The 25,263-nt window shown below is 47.7% G+C and overlaps 1 protein-coding gene across 1 annotated transcript; it reads right to left on the bottom strand.

Moving 5' to 3' along the window:
• Positions 1-1,013: 1,013 nt before the first annotated feature.
• PPP1R13L (protein phosphatase 1 regulatory subunit 13 like) lies at positions 1,014-22,617 on the bottom strand. The gene is made up of 12 exons (XM_053473144.1): positions 22,575-22,617; positions 8,011-8,102; positions 6,605-6,717; positions 5,687-6,191; positions 5,484-5,579; positions 5,307-5,392; positions 3,651-4,544; positions 3,353-3,490; positions 2,811-2,944; positions 2,560-2,726; positions 2,264-2,460; positions 1,014-1,702 (listed from the first exon to the last, which is right to left on the bottom strand). Exons 2-12 carry the CDS (start codon positions 8,063-8,065, stop codon positions 1,664-1,666), a joined length of 2,424 nt encoding a protein of 807 aa, XP_053329119.1. The 5' UTR covers positions 8,066-8,102; positions 22,575-22,617; the 3' UTR covers positions 1,014-1,663.
• Positions 22,618-25,263: the final 2,646 nt, after the last annotated feature.

Raw genomic sequence — 25,263 nt, 5'->3', positions numbered from 1 at the left:
ATTTTTGAAAAAGTCTATTTATTTTGAAATCAGTAATACAAAAAAAGTAATTTCCAGATACAATGTTAATTATATTGCATAATACCGTTTGTAGAAAGATATATACTCGTGTTGAGTGACAAATGCTATTTGTAAAACCCGTCCGACCGGTCTAACAAGTAATTCAGCTAATTAATAAGCCGCTAATTACTGCCGTATAACGCAGAGTAAATAAAGAAATCAGGGCGCTTTGCGTAACTTGGGTGGAAACGAACGTTCTAAACAATGTAAAAGCGGAACCAAAGCAGGTTATTTACGCTCACGTGGCGGATCTGGTCCATCGCTGTACAGCCATTGGCTCCATGCGTTTACGGGCTGGTGGCCTTAAAGTGCCGGCGACGATTTTAATCCTGACTGTCTCCGCCGTAGCTTTTAGTATAACTAAGTTCCTAAGCGATAGATCTGCTATAAGGCAAGTTTGATTACTTCTGTCTGGACTTGATTCTGGGGGGTCGTATATATTGGGAGTTTGTCCGATGTGGTGAAAAGTATCTCCAGACACGACCAAGAGGTGGCTTCCGGAGGCTTCAGTGTGACAGTAACTCGGGTTTAACATGTTTGATGACCGCATATTATGTGGATCCCATCTCACCCAGATATTTCCCGAGCTCCTTGTCGGTCAGGTTCCTGATTTTGAAGTTTTTCCCAGAAAGAGACCAAAATTGGGTGAAGCAGGCTACTACGTTTTTCTCAAATCCGTCGGCTAGTATTATATGTCTGAGCGATGTTGTGAGATCAGCCGTTTGTAATATATTATGAGAAGCTGATATGTGCCGAGTCTTCCAATGGAACTGGGAATCAGAACAGAGTGAATTGGTCCATCTATATATCTTAAAGACGCAGTCCTGCCTGAATATACATTCATTTTATATGGAAAAACACACTTTGAGACGTCTGTGATTGTATATAAAAGTAAGGGTGCGTGATCCACAACAGCAACAAATCACAGAAAAATAAAGCAAACTGATCCAGGGTTGAATTTCATCTTTATTCTGATTGGCTCTTGACCTTTTTTTGGCCAATCGGCGCACAGATAAGAATTGCGACCGACGGCAGAGAAAAAAGATGGCCGTTTTAATGGCGCCACAGAATTTATCTTAAAATGCAAACATACGGGTGCGATAGAAGGACACCGTTGGCAATTCTGACAACTTCATATATATATCTGAAATTCTATAAAACCGCTCTATTTTATGTCCAACCTTTTGCGTTGAAACCATCGTTTAAAAGACGAGCATAAAAGACGTCCGTTCACAGCTAATTATTTTATTACAAAATTGTATACAAAGAGAGGGCGGCAGTTACACAAACTACACATTCACTGCTGTCCCATTAACAACACAACAACCGTTCAGACACACAACTCTTCCGTAAGCAAGTCTGGCGCATAATAATATCACAGCGAGCACACACAGTGTGCCAGATAAACAACACACAGTTGTGACATACATAGCAGTCCTTTCATAATGTAACCGACAGACACACACAGCAAACATATATGTCGGACACGTAACACAGACAAACTTAAGCACAGATACATGCTCTGTATTCGCCCAGCGGATGGCGGATCTATTGGCTAATGAAAGCTCCTCGAGCTGATGATGTCGCTTCTTCCAGGGTTTCATCATGGCGAAGTGCGTGGGGCGTGAACTCTGGGGTACAGCTGTAATTGAAGACAGGAAAATAAGGTCAGGATGATGAGACGTGTGGTCATAAGAACGATACAAAAAGGTAGGAAGCTGTTTTTGCCTGTGTCTAGATTATCTATCCTGCCTACATCTATGTTGAGGATCCCGTAATAACCGCCTGGCGGAGCCAATGCGACAGGCAAACAACTTTGGATAACAAAGGGGGCCCAGCCGTAAAACGGCTAAAAACTTCTGTATGTAACTCGGCGTAGGGAAGAACTCTGCCAAAGACTCATGCCATTGCTGGCTGTTCTTCTATTACATTTCCATAACCTGTTTTACAACTCAGAGGACAGGAGACAGGCTGGCCGAGTGCCCAGAGTGTCCAGAAACTCAATTCCTTCCGCAGCAGCTAAGCTGATATTTTAAACACAACAGCTTGCGTATAGAAGCATAGAACCTGAAGGCAGATCAGACCCATTCGGCCAGTCTAGTCTGCCTCTTTTATCCCACTGCTCCAACCTTAATCAGTCCTTGGACTCGCCTTACTCCTATCCCATGTACGTTTAACCCCCCCAATAGTCACAGAAACTCACCCCAAAGTAATTGCGGGGTACATAGCCTTCTCGTCCGCAGAGAGAAGCCCACCACCATGTACCACCTTCCCCATCCTTTCTAAGTACGGTAACGGAGTCTCCCTCCCGTAGGGACAGCTCGTCTGCAAACTCTGCAGAGTAATCCCACAGCGCGTAAATGACTCCGCTCTGCGTTTCTCCCATGCACTCCTCCACTTCTGTAAGAATAAAATGGTAGGTAAAAAAAGGGTTAATGAATGGGGTGGCTGTAAGCAGAGAGGGCAGTAGACACATAATTGACGGGGAAGGTAAGTTACCTGTCAGGTAAGTGATGCACTCTTTGTACCCGTCCCTGTAGGGGTCACACTTTTCCACAGCCAGGGAGCCATCACTATACGTCGTAGCAAAGATGGCTGCCCCATGTCGCACCAAGAGCGAGCAAATCTGTAGGTCATTGCAAGAGGCCGCGCAGTGCAGAGGTGTCCTAGATAAGAGGTAACCATTAAACGATGTGCTTCGTGTTACTTTCCCATCTGTAAACCCCCCCATTCTTGACTCCGGGACTCACCATCCATGGCTATCTGCTGCATTAACGTTGGCGCCGCTGTCGATGAGCAGGCTGACAATGTGGTAATTGGCGCCGCAGATGGCGTTGTGTAGAGCAGTGATCCCCTCCTCGTTGGGCTGACTTGGGTCGCTCACCTGGTGGAAGTAAATAAGAGGAGCAGGTTATGTAGGAGACCTTTGAGGTTCCTTCCACTAAGCCTCAGCAATTATTCCAAGCACTTCAACGATGCCCATGATATATATTCAGATGATGAAATAGACTGAGCACCAGGACATGATGTCAGAAGAATGGATGGCAACCAGCTCCTTGCTCTCTGCTGCACCCCTCCCTCAGTAAGTGTTGGGATATGATGTCATAACATGGCACTGCATGATATCCAGGAAAGCACAGAGGAGCAGGGAATGGAGAGAGAAGCACAGAACCAACACTATGCAAGAGAATGAGTTAGTTGGGAAGACCCTCCGTAGTTAAGATGGCCGACCTTACGGCCACAGAGATAATCACAGAGCAGTACCGCGTTTCAGCGCTGGGCCTGTACCTACCTCTTTAAGAGCTTGAGTAACCACATCCAGTTCTCCAGTGAGAGCCGCATCTAACAGCAGAATGAGGGGGTCCAGTCGGGCACGTTGGGGGCGATTCCGTCGGGGGACACTGTGTCCCTTTAAGACTGAACGAAGCTCCTGGACAAACATTAGGAAACAATGATCATCCTCCACCCATGCGCTCTCTCACTTTTGTCCTCTTTTCGTAACTACACCCATCCGTGACCTTCTCTCCCTCTTGTTTAAGTTGCAGTTATCTTGTCTACCCTGCCCTCTATGTTGTCCCCTTTCTTCTTACCGGCACTTGAGTTCCGCTGATCACCACAGGAACGCCAAACTCCAGGTCTGGTTGTCCTGGAGCCGATGCCCCGACCCTTGATTCCGATGCCTCTAGGATGACGCATACCGGGTCGTCAGGGGTGGGAGCAGGCTTGGGAGCGGATACTTCCAACTTTTCTTCTGCTTTTGGTTCCTCAGGAATGGAGTGAATCTTGTATGTGGCGTTTAGTGGACCCTCTTCTGAAATCTGCTCCTCGGGGGCGGGGGCCTTATTGCTTGCAGAGCCCTGCAGCCTCTCCTCATCCTTTGGCTGTTCTGGGACGGTACTGGCTTTAGACGTTGCTCTCCCAAACAGTCGGCCCATGATTTGCCGATACTGACGACGGTGAGAGGGAAGTAGTGGGGCCTGTGCAGTATGTTCTTGGGAGCCTCGTCTCCTCAGCGGACGAGGCATATCCTCTAGCACCCGTTGAACGTCCGCCATCGAAGATGGAAGGTTAGGCTGAAGTCTAGTGGGGCTGAGAGGTCGTGGCACTTCTTCCGGAGCCGGCGGAGCTACTGCATTGGTAGAAAGGCTGGGCAAATCAGAGACCACGGGAGTAGTTGGTGGAACGTTCATGTTCATGGTAGGAGGTATACCATATGCATTAGGCATGCCTTGCGTTGAAGGAGGAACCTGGTGCTCCCAGAACGCATTCTGCAATTGGAAGATCATCGACAGAGGGAGGGGTCTGTGTGCTTGGACCTTTCCCATAGGCGGTGGTACAGGTATACGGGAGATGGGCTGCTGGGGTGGCAATGAGCGGGGCAAGGTCCCAGTTCCTGACCTCCATCCCGAATCTGGCGCTTGCGAACCACGTTCAATCCCACCGGAGTATTTATAGCTCCGGGGTAGGGTAGCAGAGCTGTCATTCTGGAGATTGGAAGAGGACACACAATGTAACAATAAGCTTAGTGATACAACGGCACCAAATACAAGCTAACACAGGGACAGTAACAGCGACAAAAAGATTACACCAACAATTAAAATGAGATTATTCATTTATTTAATGGAAGTGATCATATAGTAAATTCTTCCTCTAGATCAAGTTCATCGATATCCGGCAGCTTTCTGAATTCATTAATTAAAGAAAGCCGTGAACGCCGTGTCACATAGTTACTTTTGGAACATTCAAAACGATAGTCGTGTCCTTTTCTATTGATTACGCCAGCGGCCAGGACTATAAATACACCGGCAGGACGTAATAACGGATTCGCTTAGTCAAAGAAGTCGGCCGACGGACCACCAGCCAGCCGCGGGTCTCCCACAGGCCGGCTCTGCTTCAGAAGACACTTTATGTAGGTCGTGCTGGCTTCACACATTCAATCACGGAGGGTGTGATTGTTATTACCGATTGTGAAAGATCAGATATGATGCTGGGCCGTGCTTCATCATTTAAAAGCCAGTGGAGATGACGGTGCAGTACCGCTCGCGGCCTTAACATCTGGGGCGGCGCTATCACTAGTCTATGGAATTCTAAACTATGGCTGGAATTGTAGTAGTTTCAATGAAGCACCGACCAGCAGCAAAGCTACCCATGTGTTTTTCATAATATAGAATGGTATCCCTTTCCACAGTCTAAAAAAATAGGTATTTCACATGTATGATTCTAGGACTCTGATGAGCAAAACTTACCTTTCCTTTTGGAGGGACCGGGTCCAAGCTGCTTTCCCTCCAGGCTTTCACCAGAGGCACTCCACCAAGGGACCCTCTATCTGCCCCTAAAGCAAATGTTATGGGAAAAAGGTGAGTGTTTCCGGCAGTAACTCTGCGTCCCCCATTCCTTTTTGATTCTCCCAATGGATCACTTACTGTCCTGAGGAGCCTTTTTCTCAAAAGCCATGTCCAGATCGGATTCATTCCAGTTACGTTGTTGAAGGGGACGGCGGCGGAGAGAATTAACCTCATCTAATATTAAACAAAATCTGTTATAAATAAATGACATAATAGACGGAAGGATAAGCGATATTCTACAAGTAGAACGTTATTGAGATCAAGAATGGCTCTTCAGTCACCTGAGAAGTTCCTGTATGGTGCGAATCCTGGTGGGCCCTCATAAGCCTGAGGCTGTCTCTGTGGTGGGGCTCGGTCCGAATAACCTCCCATTCCGGTAGAGGAGATCTCAGGGACAGGGGACGCCGACCGGGGAAAATCATAGGAACCCGATGACAGGCGAGGAGATGATGACCGTTCGTGATATTGGGGGCGAGGAGATAAAGGATGGCCACGTTGGGCACGAGAAGGTGGGGGGAGGTAGGAGTCCATGTTCTCTGGGGGAAGGGACCGACGAGTGAGGGTTGGCGAGGGGCTGAGGGTCAGTGTGGGCATTGGAGGGGTGGCACTCATAGAGAGAGGAGGTGGCATGGCGGCAGGGAGTGAAGATTCCTGTGGTCGGGGTCTGTGAGAAAGCAGGGAAGGAGCCATGCCAAGCGACGGGGTCGGCTGAGGAGGAAGAGACCGGCGTGTTAGGGTCGGGGAGATCGTGGCGTTAAGCATTTGAGATGTTGGAATTTCCAAACTCTGAAAAAAGAATAGAAACAGAAAGGTTAGTGATGACTAAATGCATGTCCATGGACCAAAATATATCAGCGTAGGGTTAAAGACCGCGGCGCGGGAAACAGAAGTCCATCCAACGTGTGAGGAACAGGTAAGAACACGTATGAGAACGTCCAATCCCGTGTAAGTCGGTGACATTTAAAGGTTACTATGCGGGGAAAGGAGGTTCTGGAATCAAATTCAACACAAAAAACTTCATGAAGGTTTCAGGAGCCCCCAGGGCACCATCCTGATTGGCTCCCTGGACAAAGTTAACCTGTTAAGGACCTCTCCACCACTAATAATTGTCTGCTGAAGGTGATACAATGTCACGGCTCTGCAATGGTTGCCTCACTAGAAAGATATGTAAAGACACGTAAACATCTACGTCTCCCCACCTGAGGCTGGCCTGCGGACCTCCTGTGTTCCAGTTCTTTTCTAAGCTGGTCCAGTTTGGCCGTCGCCGAGTCCAGCTCCATCTGCTTGTGATCCAATTCCTGCGCGGCCAGAGCTGAAAAGCAGAATGGAAACTTTAGATCTCCTCGCGGCCTCGTAATATACAAAAATATCCCCAGTGCTAAAAACGGGTGAATTGGTAAACGTAGCCGGCCGTACTCCTGGACGGATTTACCAGCCTGGCGAAGGTCCTCGGCTCCCGTTACCTGCCTGGAGGAATGGCGGCCCGACGCGCTCAGACTCCGTTAATAATGACAAGAATCGGTTATTAGGGTGTCAGTCGCAACTTTTCAGGGTTCTTTTCTGACCTCGTGCCTCGGAATGTAGTTTGCTAGAATCACAGAGGGCAATAATCTAACCCCCCCCGTCCCTGATTTTGTTGGCTATTTTTTCTTGATGGCCCTCGGCTCTGCGTCGGCCCGCGTTACCGTACGGTCTCTCCATACGTCTGCGGTGTTACGCAATCTGTTATTTTATAGGCTGGGAACGGCGGCTCCACCAGTGAAAATAACGATTAAAATTCCGCCCTCGCCAGTCAAAACAAACCCGGTATAATAACCGCTTTATATATTATGTGTGTGGAGCAATCCGCTTCAAAACATAAAAATACACCCTTAAAAATGATGCACGTTGGCCGGCCCGGGGCGCAGAATGGTTAATTAACCCCTCTCTTGCCAGAGGGCTGCGTGGCGCACCGGAGGTCTCACGCACGAGGAACCCTTGGTTTATTTGTGCTCTAAATTCCCAAAGTTTGGGCAACAGCCCCGGGACTAATCGGAGGCCGGGGCGAGTTTTTCCTGGCTGCCTTGAGTAGTTGAGACAGGGGTGTTCCGCCGCACGGTCATGCCCCCAATCCTTTACCCCACACAGTGTGGTAAGGAGTATCGTGTGTTTTCCTATGGCGCATGCATATTCCAGCGAGCAGTACAACTCGTGTGTGTACGTCACTCCATTCATGCTAAAGAATTGCCCCTTCAGCATTCCATTATTGCGCATGATCTTTCAGAGCATTATGTTACGACAGTACTTCTCTTTTTTGGCATAAAACCCATTTCAGTTGTTTTTCTTTTGTTCTTTTTTGGGTGTTAAACTCAACATGCGATAGGCTATGATCCCAGAGCCATTTATCTTATAATGACTGATTATCTCAGTTTTTACTTTACTGAGAGGGTGATAGATGCATGGAACAGCCTCCCAGCAGCAAGGGTACCAGTTGATCCCTTAATACAGTGAGAGAATGTAAACATATGGCTCCAAGGTTTGAGTCTTTACAGCAGGAAAAACGGGGCACATTGGGGCAGATTCTACCCTCTTTCCTCCCCAATAATAATAATAATAAATAACTTACACTGGAAGTTGAGATCCATGAGAGACTGCGCGGGTTTCACCTGCTCTCCAGCCATCTTGCGAATGGTATCTCGCCAACCAACGAGCTTGGTCCTTGGGAGAAGAATGACTTCCATTAGTACACTGAGAACGCGACAACGCGGGGAGAAGATGTTGCATGAGATCAAGATAATGGAGGAGACGGGGAGAGATCCGGTTTAGCGCTGCGAGGCAGGAGCGCTGCTTATAAACTAGTAGGAGGGAGCGGAGGGAGGTGAGGGAGGAGAGGTGAGTCAGAGAGGGAGGACCGGTGTCTAGAACAGACAATGCCGTGGGAGCGAGGGGTAGAGGAATGGTGTGACGGAGGGCAGATCGGGACGGTGAGAATGTGGAGGAGGAAAGGTGAAAGATGAGACATACAGGAGGCATGCGGGGGGGGCAGGTAGAGGAGATTAGTGAACATATTCAAAGAAACTATGAGAAAAGTGCGTGCGTGAATACAGAGCGTGAGTGTGAGTGCGAGTGTGAGTATTTATAGACGGGTATACAGTGTCACACAGAGGCATGGGAGTAATCATTTGGGGACACTCTGTCTTTATTCTGTCGCACCCAGGATTACACAACTACAGTTTCACCCACAACACAACACACACACTAAACAGCAACACACTATAAATATACACACACACTATATACACACACCGACAACAACACACAATATACACACAATAACGATTCCTGGAACACAAGAGACAGTAACGAGACGGTCTGCAGAACCCCCCCCCATGCATTTCCAAACCGACACTATAAAGGGGCCACACGGCATTTCTTCCATGTACATGGTAACCGTATGTCTAGCCCATGCATGTTTAAATCCCCTCACTGTAATACCCTCTACCACTTCTGCTGGGAGACTGTTCTACTTATCTACCACTCGCTCAGTAAAGTAAAACTTCCTTACATTCCTAAGCCTCTGACCCTCCTGTTAAATAAATAATGATTGGTTTGAGCGGAACAGCACCTTTAATGCTTCACATAGAGCGGAGCGGGCAGTTGGCGCATGCGTGTCACGTGTTCAGGGACCGCCGCGCTCCTCGTGGGAGGGCCAGCCGCGCTCCTCGTGGGAGGGCCAGCGATCGTAGTGGATGTTCTGCTATTTGTTACGCGTTTCTAAGTATAGCGTTTACAGGGTGATTATTATCTCTATTATTTGTGAATTCCAAAACCCGCAGCCTCACAGAACTCCTTAACCGCATCACACGCTGCCTCGTCTTCCCAATTATTACTTAACCCTAATTACTGAGATTCAAGGATGCATCGACGACTGAAATATATTGTTGCCATAGCAGCATAAAGCTTGTTTAAACCTTTGAAGAACGGCATTGAAATGGGCATTACTAACTAAATGAAGTACCCAGTGGGGTTTCCGAACATTTCCAGCGGAGGTTCAACACAGAAACATGGAATTTGATGGCAGATCGGGCCCATTCTAGAGGTATTAACCTCTACCTCTTCCGATGGGAGGCTGTTCCACCTATCCACCTTCCTTACGTCCCATCTAAGCCTCTGACCCTCTAGTTTTAGACTCTGACCCTCTTGTTGTAACTTTTCTCCTCCTTTGAAATAATCTTCCCTCCTCGCTTTGTTAAATATTAGATTATCCTCTCCTCCAATCGCACGCTGTACATTTAGGTTGGGTCACGCTGGACGATCTATTACATCATCGCTGTGACTCACGGGACAGAGCCGCCGATCTGTGGACACAGACAGAAGACGACGAGGAAGAGGGGATTCCATTCTATTATAAGGAGAGATATCTGGGTCAGATTGATAAATACAGATACCGGGGTTTTCCTTATATAACCATCCAGTATCCCTGGTTATTACATCATCGTCATAAGGCGTGAGTAATAATCATATACAGGGAAGCTTCAAACGCCTTCAAAACGTCCAACCCCATCGCTTGCTTTACCGGCCGCAGATAAGACCCACCCGGCGCGTCTAGCCGGCCCCCGATATAAAGACTCAGACCGTAATCAGTCGTCGGTCTCGTCTTAGATTCAGGAGCCGTATGCCTATCCCACTCATGTTTAATACCCTCACTGTATTACCATCTACCACTTCTGATGGGAGGCTGTTCCACTTATCTACTACCCTCTCGGTAAAATGAACACGTGGTCGGTTTACTGCAAGAATATTGTGATAGAAAACAAAGAAAGCCAGTCACGGCCGCCACGGCTAACGGAACCGAACAGAATGACGTTACTACAAATAAGAAAGGCTCTGGAAGCCGCGCTCAGTGAGTCAAAAGTCAGAGGCGTTTGGGCCCAAGCCGGTTACTTCCTTCTCACTCCACGCATCGCGTCTCGAGATCCTACGAAGAATCTGGCAGAGTTGGTCTGCCGGGCGGATTTAGGTCTCCTGCCCTCAGGCAATGGATCTGCGGCCCACGGCCCCCACGGCTAGTGAGTAGGGATGAGCAAGCCAGAAAGAGAAATCCGGGAGCCGGCCTTAGGAGCCACATCCAAAAAAAATCAAGCAACTAAATGGCAGGCAGCATGTGACGTCCGCGCACGAGCCCCGCACAAGCCACGCAACCAGCCACGCAGGCCACGCACCAGCCCCGCACCAGCCACGCACCGGCCCCGCAGGTTACCCGCGTAGAGCATGAGGTATAATCACCCCGAGAGAAAAGCATCAGTGACAGAGAGGCTCAGGAATATTTTAGACGGCACCCGGGGGGCTCGCGTTACGCGACCCACGATCACCACGGATTCCTCACACGTGAAAAGGACAGACGTGGCCCCCAGGCTGGAACACCCGGGAGCCAATATCTGCGGTGCGTTTACACAGAGACGTCGCGATCTCAGACTCCTCGTCACACACGTAGTCGAGTTGCATTTTTAGACGATACCCAACACAGTGTACACACCGCCTATATCCACAGGTACAACGCCGAGCGCACTGTCTGCATTCATACATACTACGGAAATTTCTATCAGACTTGAAGGGGAACGTCGGACCCCCTGCCCCGGGTACCCCCCCCCCCTTACCATACACCCGACAGAGCAAATCGGGGGAAAGATGACCCCTTTATTGGCTGAAGTATAATGGATCGCAAGCTTTTAAGACCAGCTCTCTTCTTCAGGATTCAAAAGCTTACAATCCACTCAGACAAGAAAGAGATCACTTTTACCAAATACGGCCAACACGGCGGCTTCTATACTTTATATATATATGTATGTGTGACGATCATCATCGTCATCATCATCATCATCGTCATCATCATCATCGATACATGAAAGCTGCACGTCTCGGATTAAACGCGAGCGATTGGCAGGCGTTTGGCGACGGCCGCGAGTTATTATATATTATTATTATTCATTATATATTACAGTCATCACGCGGAATCCTCCCCGCAGACAGCGCTCTCTGCCGGTCTTATATACAGAACCCCCCAACGAGCCGCGTACACCGACAGCTCTGTCTCCTGGGGTCCGGGCTCTTCAGAGTCTGTCGGTGTACCCGGCTCGTTGGGGGGGTTCTGTATATAAGACCGGCAGAGTCCGGCAGCGTCTGCACCAGGAGGGAGCCGGGGAGCGCCAGCGAGCACAGAGCAGCGCGATAATTATTATGTAATAATAATAATAATTATAATAATAGCTGGGCGGGGGAGGGGAGACCGAAAGGGATTTGTTAAAGAATCCGGGTCAGGATGAAGCATTCAGACGATTCCTTGTGATGTAATAACGAAATACCCGAGAATTATCCCGAGTGGAAGCCTCGGCAGTCTCCCGTCAGGCTGATACCTTTAACTACAGCCTGTATCTGCTGCGGGGTTAAGGCGGTTATATGCCCTGTATGCGGAATAGCGTTTAGCATGGGCCGGCTGAGAGTCATAGGAGTCACTGCCACAAAAACATATTTAAATACATACACAGCACCGTATACACCGACTCCACTTCGTACATACAATATATTGCACTATGCCCATCATTTAATACACAGCACCGTATATACCGACTCCATACATATAAAGCATGATATACTGTCACTTAATACACAGCACCGTATACACCGACTCCATACATATAAAGCATGATATACCGTCACTTAATACACAGCACCGTATACACTGACTCCACTCCATACATACAATATATAGCACTATGCCCATCATTTAATACACAGCGCCGTATACACTGACTCCACTCCATACATACAATATATAGCACTATGCCCATCATTTAATACACAGCACCGTATACACTGACTCTACTTCATACATATAAAGCATAATGCTATACCGTCACTTAATACACAGCACCGTATACACGAACTCCACTCCATACATAGAATATATAGCACTATGCCCTTCATTTAATACACAGCACTGTACACACACTTTATACTTTTAAAACATAGCACTGCACCCATCACTTAATACACAGCACCGTATACACCGACTCCACTTCATATACATTACGCCTTCATTATAAACACCGCCAGGACTATATACCCAAACACAGCGCTGAGCACACTGCTGTTACACACGAGACGGGTACACGGCGCCCGTACAATTTATAAAGCAGCACCGAACGCACTGCCAGGACCGCGCAAACCCCAGACAAGTACAGCACAGAGCGCCCAAGCATTCAGCCATTTACCATATCCGACTGCGAAGCTTCTTGCCCCCCGAGAGCGACGCCACGCTGCCGAAGCGGGCCAGTTTGCTTCTGGGCTGCGTCTGCACCATGGTGAAGAGGTAGTGGACGCGCGGGACGCTGCATAGTGTGATGAGCCGACGAGGAGGAGGGAGGATTAATACCGGGTGCTGGGCGGGGGTGGGACAATAAATACAGGATAGTCAGCAAGTATGACAGATCTGACATACATACAAGTGTGTTACGGGGAGGGAGTGATGGGGAGAAATAAGAGCTGTGGAGAGTTGTGATGGAACAGGGTGCGGGCGGAGGTGGTACTGATGCTGTTGTTGGTCTGCAGTTACTTGTGGCCCCTCGGCCCCTGTGAATAAACCCCTGATTCTTCTCTAGGGATTTTCAGGAGACCTGCAGGCTTTAAGGGGCAGGGGAGAAACAAACCCCCCAGGAAGAAGCTGCAGCTGCCCTTCTCCTCCATGGGCTGATAATGAAGCGCTGCAGCTGTCTGCCAGTAAGTTCATCACGCAGGTGGAAAATAGCAGAGGGGCGGTAAATGCATATGGGGGGTTCCAGACCCCCCCCAATGCATTCGCAGGGGGATCACCATAAAGGGACAGCTGGCGTGTGCATTAAAGCACGTATGACGTTTACGATGCATTACGATGGCCAAAGAGCGTAACTCAGCCTATCGGTGTCCGCTTTTGCGTCACGTGACGATTAGGTATTCCCCGCGGAGGTTGTGAATGTAGTATACGACATATATCACTTATATAATATACGGTATATATACACATCATATCCCCATGCTAAGCAGTAAGGACGGCGACGCAGGGAGGGTAAATACAGCACTGGCATGCGCATATTTAAACATCCCATCAATGGTGCAAAAATCACAGGATCACAGGGAGGGGTGTTGGGCTGCAGCTGTGGAGCTGCAGCTTCTCGTAAAAGTACTGTGGTTATGTCAGGAATGTTGGTAATGTTTCGTTACAGAAGTCGAGGCGGCGCGGCTCGTTAATGAGAGGTTTCTCTGTTCCCGATAATTAATTTCAATCAGTAACGAGCCTCCCGCACGTGGCGCCGTCCGCATACACGCTGCCAAGTCTACACGGCTATCAAAGAGTTAATATCCGAGCATCAGCTGACCGATTACGGCTTGACTTCAACACCCATCACCCCCAGCCAGCCAAATACCCACTCCTTGCCCCAAAACCCCGCTCCTTCGCCCTGCGGCTGGCTGTGATAGGAGTCGCGGCTGCGGGGTGGCCCGACCCCCTGTTGCTTGGGAGCCGCAGCGAAAGGCGAGGCCCGGATTTAGTTTTTATGTACACAGAAACTATTACGTAACGGCCCGGCGCAGGAGCGGAGTGTCAGCACGCGGCGGGGTCATTATATATCATTATTATTATATATCATTTATACGCTCATTATCGCATTCCACGGCGCTGTACAGTGAGTTACACAGACGTGACACATGTAATCGCGCAGGCACTGCAGCGTGCAGACGGCGTCGGACACGTTGGGGATAAAAGCGTGATATTAAAAAGTAATAGCGTTTGGCTTTTACCAGATACATCATCCACAATTATGATGTCATCACCGCTCGAAGAATTCTGTCTCCCTTACATCATTGTTCACCCCGCTCGCCCCCGACGTAACCCGGCTTCATCCAGCACCCAACCCCCCACTTTCTGCTTATTATTTGTGCTGCGTGGATTTATACAACCCCCCCCCCGACGGAGGAGAGTCGCCCCCCCCAGAAACCCCGTACAAGAGCCGCTTCATAGCCCCGTCCCACACTGGGGCGAGTCGTCACTTCAATTAGTGTCACATATCTTCCATAGAGATGGAGTGTGCCCCCCCCATGGTGATTTATATGCCCCCCTAAAGTCTGAGGGGGGGCATGGAATTCGGACCCCCGAGATATCATCTGGCCTGGGATTTCCCACTAAATATTAAGCATCGTTGTCCATGCGCAGAACATCGTAACGGGGATTTAACCATTCACCGCATGGAAAGAAAGGAAGCCGGAGGAAAAAGATTCCGTGCACGCTCTGCCGCGGTGCGTTAACCCATCACAGCTCAGCGAGAAGTTCTTATATAACGAATAAAAACAGAGTCATAGAATTCACGGCTTCACTTATGACATCACCGGCTTTCCAGGAAAACCCACAAGACACCACAAGCATCTTAGCCCATAATCCCATAATTATTATTATTATTATTATTACGCTCCGTATTCAGGTGGATTCTGGAATCCGTGTTTCTATTAAAAACAATGGGTTTTTTGTTTTGGATTAAAACGGGGTCACCCCTAAAATGTCAGGTGCTGTGAACCCACTCCCATGATGCTCAGCCAGCACCTTGTCATATCCCTGGCACATGTCCGCTGGAGTGCCGCGGGTGCCCATCCCTCGAGTAAAGCACGGCACGACAAGCCACGACTGCGTTATGTGAGCGTCAGCTTTAAGGTTATCTGTCATCGGCAGGGTTGGGGTAACAGACGGGAATAATACCCCAGCGCAAGTAAATCAGCATTCAGATTTGCCCCCGCTTGCATCCAGATTTAATTGCTGTTTAACCCTTTCAGTGCTTGCCCAGAACAGGCAACGTTGCTCGGTTCACAAGGCATTACATAAAGCTCTATTTAAAGGGACAGGAGTGCTTTCCGCGCATGGAGATAAGTATATCATGTGCAGGAAGATGCACAACCCCCCCCCCCATTCATCTTGCAAGGGGGCACCATGAACGTTTAAAGGGACCACCCAGCTGCCACCATATGCATTAAAGTGATGTAATGTCCCGAGGCAGAGTCCCGAGACACACACCGTATATATATAATATATATATATATATATAATATATATATATATATATACACACACACACACATACCGTATATAGAAAATATATATATACACACACACACACATACCGTATATAGAAAATATATATATACACACACACACACACACATACCGTATATAATATATATACACACACACACACACACACCGTATAATACACACACATATATATACACACATACCGTATATAGAAAATATATATATTATATATATATATATACACACACAAGCTTTGCACCAGAATGCAGTTTTATAGAGCAGGAACATCGCGGGCTGACCGGTGTGGCAGACCTTGGAATGCCGGTACAGTCTGTATGTAACATGTATATAACATATGTCACAAGCGTGTCGTCGATATCTTTTGACCTTGGGATGACTTTGTTCTATGGAAGAACAGGACAGGCGACACAGGACAGTCACGCCCCGCGGGTGACATGCGATAGGATTTTTGGGGAGTATTTTGGAACGGCAGGATTTGGTATTTCTCTGCGCCAAATAGAACGCAAATCTGACCCCAAACAGAACCAATTTAACTCCGCGCGCGGCAGAGGGGCGCACCATGATCGCCAAATGGCTGTTAACCCCTTCATAATCAACTACTTGCTCACCAGAACCGGTCCGCAAGCACCTGCCACTTAAGCCGGGGGGGGGTTAAAGAGACCCCCGTATGGCTGTGTAAAAAGCAGTCTCGTTGCTTTCAATTAGAATGCTTTCCTGACAGCGGCTGCTTGCTTGCGATAGCCAATCGGTCGCGTGAAAACTAGACCACAGAGGGGGCGTGGCTGTGCAGCTTTGCTGCTGCAGCTTCTCCTAAAGGATGCATGTTAAAGAGCTTACAAAGTGCTTCAAGGCGCATTCTTTACTGGTGAGGCTGTCTGGGACTGGACGTTGTATCAGCGTTTAATTACAGCATTCCATCAGTTGCCACGGCGATAACTTCACTATTCAATCCTGATATTTTGTTTGTGCGTAACGCCCGCATCCCAAATGACCCAATTAAATCTCCTGTAGTGTATATTTTCCCACATACATTGTTTGGTACAGAAAGTGTTAAAGTGAAACGCGTTGCCGTTCACCGCTCGGCGTGGCAGGCCCGGCGACGGAAAAGGAGCGTGTTTGGTGACACGGGCGCACCAAGGAATTTTAATGGATCCCGGATTAATTAGCTAACAATAGCTTTTATTAACGCGCTCCTCTCCCCGTTACGCATCCGCTCCCAGAGAGACGTACCCCTCCGGCATGACAGGGGTTAATATCGCGACATGACAGGCTTTGATAGACGGGACACGGAAGGGGGTGTCGGGGTATGTGACGGCAGCGACAGGCGTGTGACGAGGCGGAGGAGCGGCAGGGATGCTTCACATGATCAAAGAGGTAGGAATGCTTGACATGACAGGCGTGACGGTTACAGGGGGAGAACACGCAATAAGGACACAGGGATCACATGTGACAGATGATTACACGTCACACCCCTATAGATCGGCGCTATTTATAGAAAACGTAATCAAATTAAAATAAAAAAAAAAACACAGTAGCCGAAGGGTAAAACCATCTTTTCTCACTCACACTCACTCACTCCCTATCTACTCCACTGACCGCCTCCGTGTCCCCCGTCGGAATAACGATGAGAAAGAACAAGAAGAGGCAGGAGAGGAAGACGAGCTGCGGGGACGAGGCGGACGCGGAAGGGGTCGGCGGAGAAGGTTGGGAGAATATTTAAACCCCCGATTATTAGGGGGAACCAGTGCAGCCTATAACCGGGACAATACATTATATATATACACACACACATACTTCTATTCAAAGGTTTGGGGTCACTTAGACATTTCCTCGTTTCTGAAAGAAAGGCAAAATTTTGTCCATGCTTTAAATAACATGAAAAAAAGATCAGAAATCCAGAGCAGACGGGGTTAATGCTGTAAATGACTATTGTAGCCGGACACGGCGGATTTTGAATGGAATAGGCGTACAGAGGCCCTTTATCACTCCCATCACTCCCGTGTTCCAACGGCCCTTTATCACTCCCATCACTCCTGTGTTCCAATGGCCCTTTATCACTCCCATCACTCCTGTGTTCCAATGGCCCTTTATCACTCCCATCACTCCTGTGTTCCAATGGACCTTTATCACTCCCATCACTCCTGTGTTCCAATGGCCCTTTATCACTCCCATCACTCCTGTGTTCCAATGGCCCTTTATCACTCCCATCACTCCTGTGTTCCAATGGCCCTTTATCACTCCCATCACTCCTGTGTTCCAATGGCCCTTTATCACTACCATCACTCCTGTGTTCTAATGGCCCTTTATCACTCCCATCACTCCTGTGTTCCAATGGCCCTTTATCACTCCCATCACTCCTGTGTTCCAATCACTCCTTTATCACTCCCATCACTCCTGTCTTCCAATGGCACGTTGTGTTCGCTGATCCGAGTTTAAGTTTAAAAGACTAATTGATCGTCACAAACCCTTTTGCAATTATGTTACAAAATCCCCCCCCCCCGTGAAAACAGCGAAGTGACCCCAAACACCTGAGCGGTGCACACATACACACGCACCTATACACACACACTACATCAAAGCACCCCCTAAACACCTGCATTCATCTATTAGGTAAAGGGAAATTGTCTTTTTTTTCCACTCATTGTACCGCGCCGCAGAATATGATAGCGATATCTAATCAAATAATAATAATAGTAATAATAATAATAATAGCAGATCCCGTCCAGCATTACAGCAAGATTTATTAAACCAGAACACATTGTAACGCAGCATTAGATGCATGAACGCAACCGATATCCAGCCCCGGACCGGCCGTGTGGCACACGGGGCAAACTCCCAGAGCGCTGCAGAGTCCCACACTCACTACATTAAAACGGAAGGTGCGGCTGCGCATGTCCAGCCGGTGGCCAACTAGCCAAGCCCAGTCCAAACCCCGACTTAATCTCTCATATGACACATTTCAACTGGCCAAAGTGTCTGTTAGGGGTGTGGTTAGAGGTGTGGCTTGGGGGTGGGGCTTTGACAGAGGCAGTTGGGCCCCAAAGAGGGACACACGATGAGAAGACTAATATTAGGGAACTGCACGATAGGCCACCGAGCAGACATGGCCTCACATTCATTACAGAATCTATGATGACATAAGGGCTGGGATGAGTAAGCGGTGATGTAACAAGTATCCGATGAACAGAATTTTCAAGGAGAGACGTCAGTAGGGTTTGTTACACTTAAAGAGTGATTTCAGAGAGCACATCCAGAGCTCTCCTTTCACAATCATGGACTCGCTGTAGCCGGGCGAGCTTGTGATAAGAACTGAAGTGCTTAGCAGAGGCAGCCCAAAAGCCTTCTCTTTGGATTTTTGGTCCACTCGGGTGTCCGTATGGAGAGTCGCTACAACATATACCGCTTCCCAGTCCACCGGGGCACAAATAACCGCGTATAATGTATTCGGATATCTGAAGCAAACTATAATCACCAGATTACTGCAGCGGGGAGACAGAGCGGAGAAACGACACACTCATCCTCAGAGGATCGACGGCCACTAGTGACCTTCCGCTGCCCTGGGGCGAGGGGGAGGGGCTTACACAGAGAAAATGGCCGCCCCCGTGCGAATGCTCCACACACTTGCACTCTAGCTTAAAAGTCAAACTTTTTTTTTTTTTTTACAGATTTTGTTTAATAGTTTCAATGTAGCCAAAAATTGTTAATAATAATATTTTAAGTGTATCTGTAAAAATGTTTGCTATCCATTTTGATGACGGGTAAATGTGCCATTATCCGCCGGCCGTGCCACCCCCTCACGCCGCTTTGTTAATGGTTGAGAAGCCATTTTTGGGAGTGCTGGGCCCGCCAGGCGGGGGACACACCTTCGTAAGCAAACGGAACGCAGGAAGATGCAGCCGTGCCAGCCGCGCACACTCTGCCAAGTTCTGAGCCATGAGGTCATCCCGCGTGCCTCGGAATCTCTGCCGCACCAGGGGCCAAACTCTAATTCCCATTATCCTCAGTCAGAACAGGCCCCTCTGGCACCGTGCCAGCCAGGGCCAGACTGAGGGAGGTGAGGTGGCCCTGACCTCTTTAAGTGGGTGTGAGTGTAGCCGGTGGAGAGCAGAGCGTGGAGTGGCCCCCCAGGCATTTGCCAGACGGCCGGTCCGACCACCATAACCCCACCAAGTTTCTCCAGCAAGGTCTGCGCTGGCCCTGCCTAACACATAGCTAAGCCTGCGACTAAGCCATCTCACTGCATTAACTATACATCATGCAGGGCCCGTTATACATGCATAAAGGAGACTGGGATTATCCCTCTATGGGTGATGAAACTCCAACTCTTCTGTAAACCTAGCTGCAAACGTCTGCTTTAGTGAATAAACCCCTCGCCATCTTTAAAATACCCTTTGAGTAGCACTCAATAAAAACCTAATTCGCTATAATCAGCGGCTTTCTCTATTAATCTGTTGTTAAAAACCAGTCTGACCGGAGGAGCAGATTATTATAATTATTATTATCTTTTATATATAGCAACAACTATTCACGCAGCGCTTAAATATTATATATTATTATTATATATTATAGCGCAGCAGATATTTCACCCCAATCACAGCCCTCGGTACAGACCGGCGGGCCCTCTATAATAACCCCCAACAATCACTTGCCACCAACACGGAGCATGAAAATGCCCCCCCCTCCCGGCTGCATATACTCTACTCCATCACATCACCCTAAACTTGCTCCTTGATGGGATGTTATGACATCATCAGTGATGGAGACTCGGTTGGGGGACGAGCCGCGAGCGTAACGCTCTGTAGTTAGACCGGTGACCCCAGACTGCCCATTGACTTGAATCTCCTGTACGTGTTGGAGGGGCTCTGGGAGTCGTATTTGGGGGCAGGAAGCACCTGTATGGAGACCTCGGCCCCTCCTGCCCCCTAAAGAGCTCCACCAGCCCCTTAAACACTCCTTCCTGATTATTAACCTCATCCTGACCGCAGCATCATGCTCACATCTGCCTCCTCTCCTGCGTCGCTCCCTTGGCCCCTCTCGCGCCAGAATACCCTTTATCTGCCGGAGGTATCCGCGCCGTTTAGTGTGTCTGCCCCATTCCATACAGCACTGCTCCCTTCAGAGTTTAACCCTGTCTCGTCTGAGCCGTGCCAAATGTTAACCCTTGAAATAACTTGCGCATTGAACCACCGCAGAGCCAGAGGGAGCGCCATGAACTCCTACGGCGATCACTCGGTATTATACACTCTGCAGAGCATCACTTTCAAACAGTCTCCTGGTGCAGAGCGTCACTCGCTGACATTTTGTGAAAAGGTTCCAGACGGTTCAAACGTATATATTCTGTAGATGAATATAAATCTACTTTTTAATTATTTAATTTTTGGGTCCATTCGACAGAATCTCTCAAACATTAGACAATAAATCTGCAGATTATCACTCCCTAAATAATTAGCGGAGCAACTCTTTCTTAAACCCCTAAATCAATAAATATGCAGATTATCGCTCATATCATCATCTCTCGGTGAATCTGATCATTATGTGTTTATGAAACCTATTCTTCAAAGCATATGCAGAACATCACTCCCCTAAAACCCCTTCTCCAGTATATCTGCAGAACATCACTCCCCTAAACCTCTTCTCCACTATATCTGCAGAACATCCCTCCCCTAAACCTCTTCTCCAGTATACCTGCAGAACATCACTCCTCTAAATCCCATTCTCCAGTATATCTGCAGAACATCACTCCCCTAAACCCCTTCTCCAGTATATCTGCAGAACATCACTCCCCTAAACCCCTTCTCCAGTATATCTGCTGAACATTACTCCCTTAAACCTCTTCTCCAGTATCTCTGCAGAACATCACTCCTCTAAACCCCTTCTCCAGTATATCTGCAGAACATCACTCCCCTAAACCCCTTCTCCAGTATATCTGCTGAACATTACTCCCTTAAACCTCTTCTCCAGTATATCTGCAGAACATCACTCCCCTAAACCCCTTCTCCAGTATATCTGCAGAACATCACTCCCCTAAACCCCTTCTCCAGTATATCTGCAGAACATCACTCCCCTAAACCCCTTCTCCAGTATATCTGCAGAACATCACTCCCCTAAACCCCTTCTCCAGTATATCTGCAGAACATCACTCCCCTAAACCCCTTCTCCAGTATATCTGCAGAACATCACTCCCCTAAACCCCTTCTCCAGTATATCTGCAGAACATCACTCCCCTAAACCCCTTCTCCAGTATATCTGCAGAACATCACTCCCCTAAACCCCTTCTCCAGTATATCTGCAGAACATCACTCCCCTAAACCCATTCTCCAGTATATCTGCAGAACATCACTCCCCTAAACCCCTTCTCCAGTATATCTGCAGAACATCACTCCCCTAAAACCCATTCTCCAGTTTATCTGCAGAACATCACTCCCCTTAACCCCATTCTCCACTATATCTGCAGCACATCACTCCTCTAAACCCCTTTCTCCAGTATATCTGCAGAACATCACTCCCCTAAACCCCTTCTCCAGTATATCTGCAGAACATCACTACCCTAAACCCCTTCTCCAGTATATCTGCAGAACATCACTCCTCTAAATCCCATTCTCCAGTATATCTGCAGAACATCACTCCCCTAAACCCCTTCTCCAGTATCTCTGCAGAACATCACTCCCCTAAACCCCATTCTCCAGTATCTCTGCAGAACATCACTCCCCTAAACCCCTTCTCCAGTATATCTGCAGAACATCACTACCCTAAACCCCTTCTCCAGTATATCTGCAGAACATCACTCCTCTAAATCCCATTCTCCAGTATATCTGCAGAACATCACTCCCCTAAACCCCATTCTCCAGTATCTCTGCAGAACATCACTCCCCTAAACCCCTTCTCCAGTATATCTGCAGAACATCACTCCCCTAAACCCCATTCTCCAGTATATCAGCAGCACATCAGACCTTTAACTCTTCTTCCTTTCTGCTCATCCTCATTCTATCAACATGTCTGCAGAACATTGCACCACCCTCCATACCCCAGTCCTGCAGACCATTGCCCCCCAGTCTCACCTTACAGTCTCGGTGCAGTGTATGGCAGCTCCTCCATCCGCTGGGCGTTCCTCTCTCCTCCGCTGGCTCTCTCACTCCCTCCTTTTATTTGTTTTTCTCACTTTTTCCTTCCTCTCCCCCCTTTTTTCCTATCACCCCTCTGTCTACCCTCTTTTCTTTCTCTCCTACCGCCTTTCTTATCACTTTATTTCCTCTCCGTCCTATTCTCCCCGTAATACTCCTCCAAGTTTCTTCTCTTTCTTCACTTTCCCTCTCACCTCCAGCTGCCTTTGTATTCTCTCTTCTCCGCCCTCTCCTCCTTTTTACTTCTCGTTGCTCTTCGCCAGTTTCTCGCACTCTCCCACCCCAGCACTTTTCCTTCTCTCCAATGTCTTGTTAATCCCCCAAAACTTTCCCTCTCCACACCCCTCTCTCCTCCTCTCACATTCCACCACACGCGCAGGTATGTCTAGACTCCTACAGGTGGGGCAACCGCACAGCCTTCTGGGACCTGTAGTTTGTAACGTCCCACAGCCCGTCCTTTCCCACGCACTGGTAGCGAATAAGAAACTACAACTCCCTGCATGCTCTGCGAGCCCTAGCAAACTACAACTCCCAGCATGCCAAGCAGACTAGGGACATGCTGGCAATTGAATGAGGAATGTGACAGCCTCTTGCTGCTCTTAATGCAACAGCTCTTAATCATCTGTATACTGATAGCAGGAGTATATATATAACTAGAGCTCAGCGATCCCTAGTATTGAGATGTGAAGAATGTGCTTTAGATACAATGTGTTTGTCTGTATTATATATATATATGTATAAATATATACTGTAGTTTGGGGTAGCCGTATTAGTCCAGTGTATACGAATGCAAAAAAACAGAATGTTGCAGAATCTTGTAATACCTTTTTTATTGGACTAACAGTATTTAAAATAATAGACGAGCTTTCGGGAGTCCTCCCTTTGTCAAGTCAAAAGCATTTCTGACCAAGCAAGTGAAAAACACAGTTTAAAACAGTTTAAAACTGACCAGTACATGTTCTGATGCAGGGTTAAAACAGGGGTTAAAATAACAAGATAGAGAATTTGCAGACAAAAAACTAAGAGGGTCGTAAATAGTGGCATATACTGCACAGATAAGGCTGGGGGGGGGAGCAGGGGTGAGCATGTAGGAGAGAGAGGGAGAAGGGAAAAAAAAAGGCACAGGTTAGAGGAAGTTTTGATAATGAGCTAAGAAGCTCAAATCCACATTAAGTCCTCTGTTTTTACAATCATAAAAATGTATCATTTTGGCTTCAAATGTCTTTCTTTCTTGGGTGTTTTTGAAATGACCTCTCAGTGTTTTGATTTTGAGGTCATGTATGGAGTGACCGGTTTGGGTAAAGTGGTGCCCAACTGGGGTGCAAAAGTTTTCTTCATCATGATGGTTGATGGAGTATCTGTGCAGATTCATCCTTTTATTAAGTTGCTGGCAGGTTTCACCGATGTAACACCCTATAGTACATTTGGTGCATTGAATCATGTATACAACATTCTGTGAAGTGCATGAGTATGATCCTTTAATATTGTATGTCTTGTTGTTGTGGGTGGCTGTGTTGCTGGTACAGATGTGTTGACAAAGTTTGCATCTAGCTTTGTTGCATGGTTTGCTTCCATTATCTGTGTGTGTTGTTTCAGTATGTAGTTTGCTACTCACCAGCTTTTGTTTGAGATTCGCTGGTTGTCTGAAGGCCAAGATGGGGGGTTCAGGGAAGATTTCTTTTAACGCCTCATCCTCTGCTAGCATTGGTTGCAGATCCTTGATGATTTTTCGGATTTCTTCTAGGGCAGGATTGTATGTGGCTACCAAAGGTATGCGTGAGGATGTTTGTTTGTCTCTGTATTGCAACAGGTGTTCACGTGGGGTTTGTAGCGCAGAGTTAATTTTCTTAATGATTATCCTGGGTTTGTATCCCTTTTGTTTGAGTGTCTCAGTGTTTTAAGATGCATGTCTCTGTCATCAGTGTTGGAGCAGATGCGGTGGTACCTGGTGGCTTGGCTATGGATGATGCCTTGCTTTGTGTGGGATGGATGGAAGCTGGATTTGTGCAGGTAGTTGGATCGGTCTGTGGGTTTTCTGTACAGGGATGTATGTAGTGTGTCCTTGTTTATTGTGACAGTTGTATCCAAGAAGTTTACACTTTCTGTGGAGAAGTCCATTTTGAGTTTGATAGATGGGTGAAATGTATTGAATGCGTTATGGAACTTTTTGAGGTTTTCTTTTCCGTCCGTCCAGACAATGAAAATATCATCAATGTAGCGATAATATTTGTAGGGTTTGTGAAGTTGTGTTTCCAAGAATCGTTGTTCCAGGTCCGCCATGAATAGATTGGCATATTGTGGTGCCATTCTCGTCCCCATGGCAGTGCCCATGGTTTGCAGATATATATTGTTGTTAAAACTGAAGTAGTTGTGTGTGAGGATGAATTCTATGAGTTTGGTGATGGTTTGAGGACTGTATTTCTGGTTATGAGTATGTTTTGAGAGGAACAGAGAGCAGGCTTCAATTCCATCTTCGTGTGGGATGTTGGTATATAGCGATTCCACATCCATGGTTACAAGTATGGAATTGGCAGGTAAGTTTGTAATTTGACTGAGTTTGTTAAGGAAGTCAGTGGTGTCTTGTATGAAGCTATTAGTGTTTTTAACAAAGGGTTTTAAAATATTT

Source organism: Spea bombifrons, chromosome 8, assembly GCF_027358695.1.
Source record: "Spea bombifrons isolate aSpeBom1 chromosome 8, aSpeBom1.2.pri, whole genome shotgun sequence".
NCBI classification, from domain to species: Eukaryota; Metazoa; Chordata; class Amphibia; order Anura; family Pelobatidae; genus Spea; species Spea bombifrons.
This window is presented reverse-complemented; position numbering and strand designations above follow the sequence as displayed.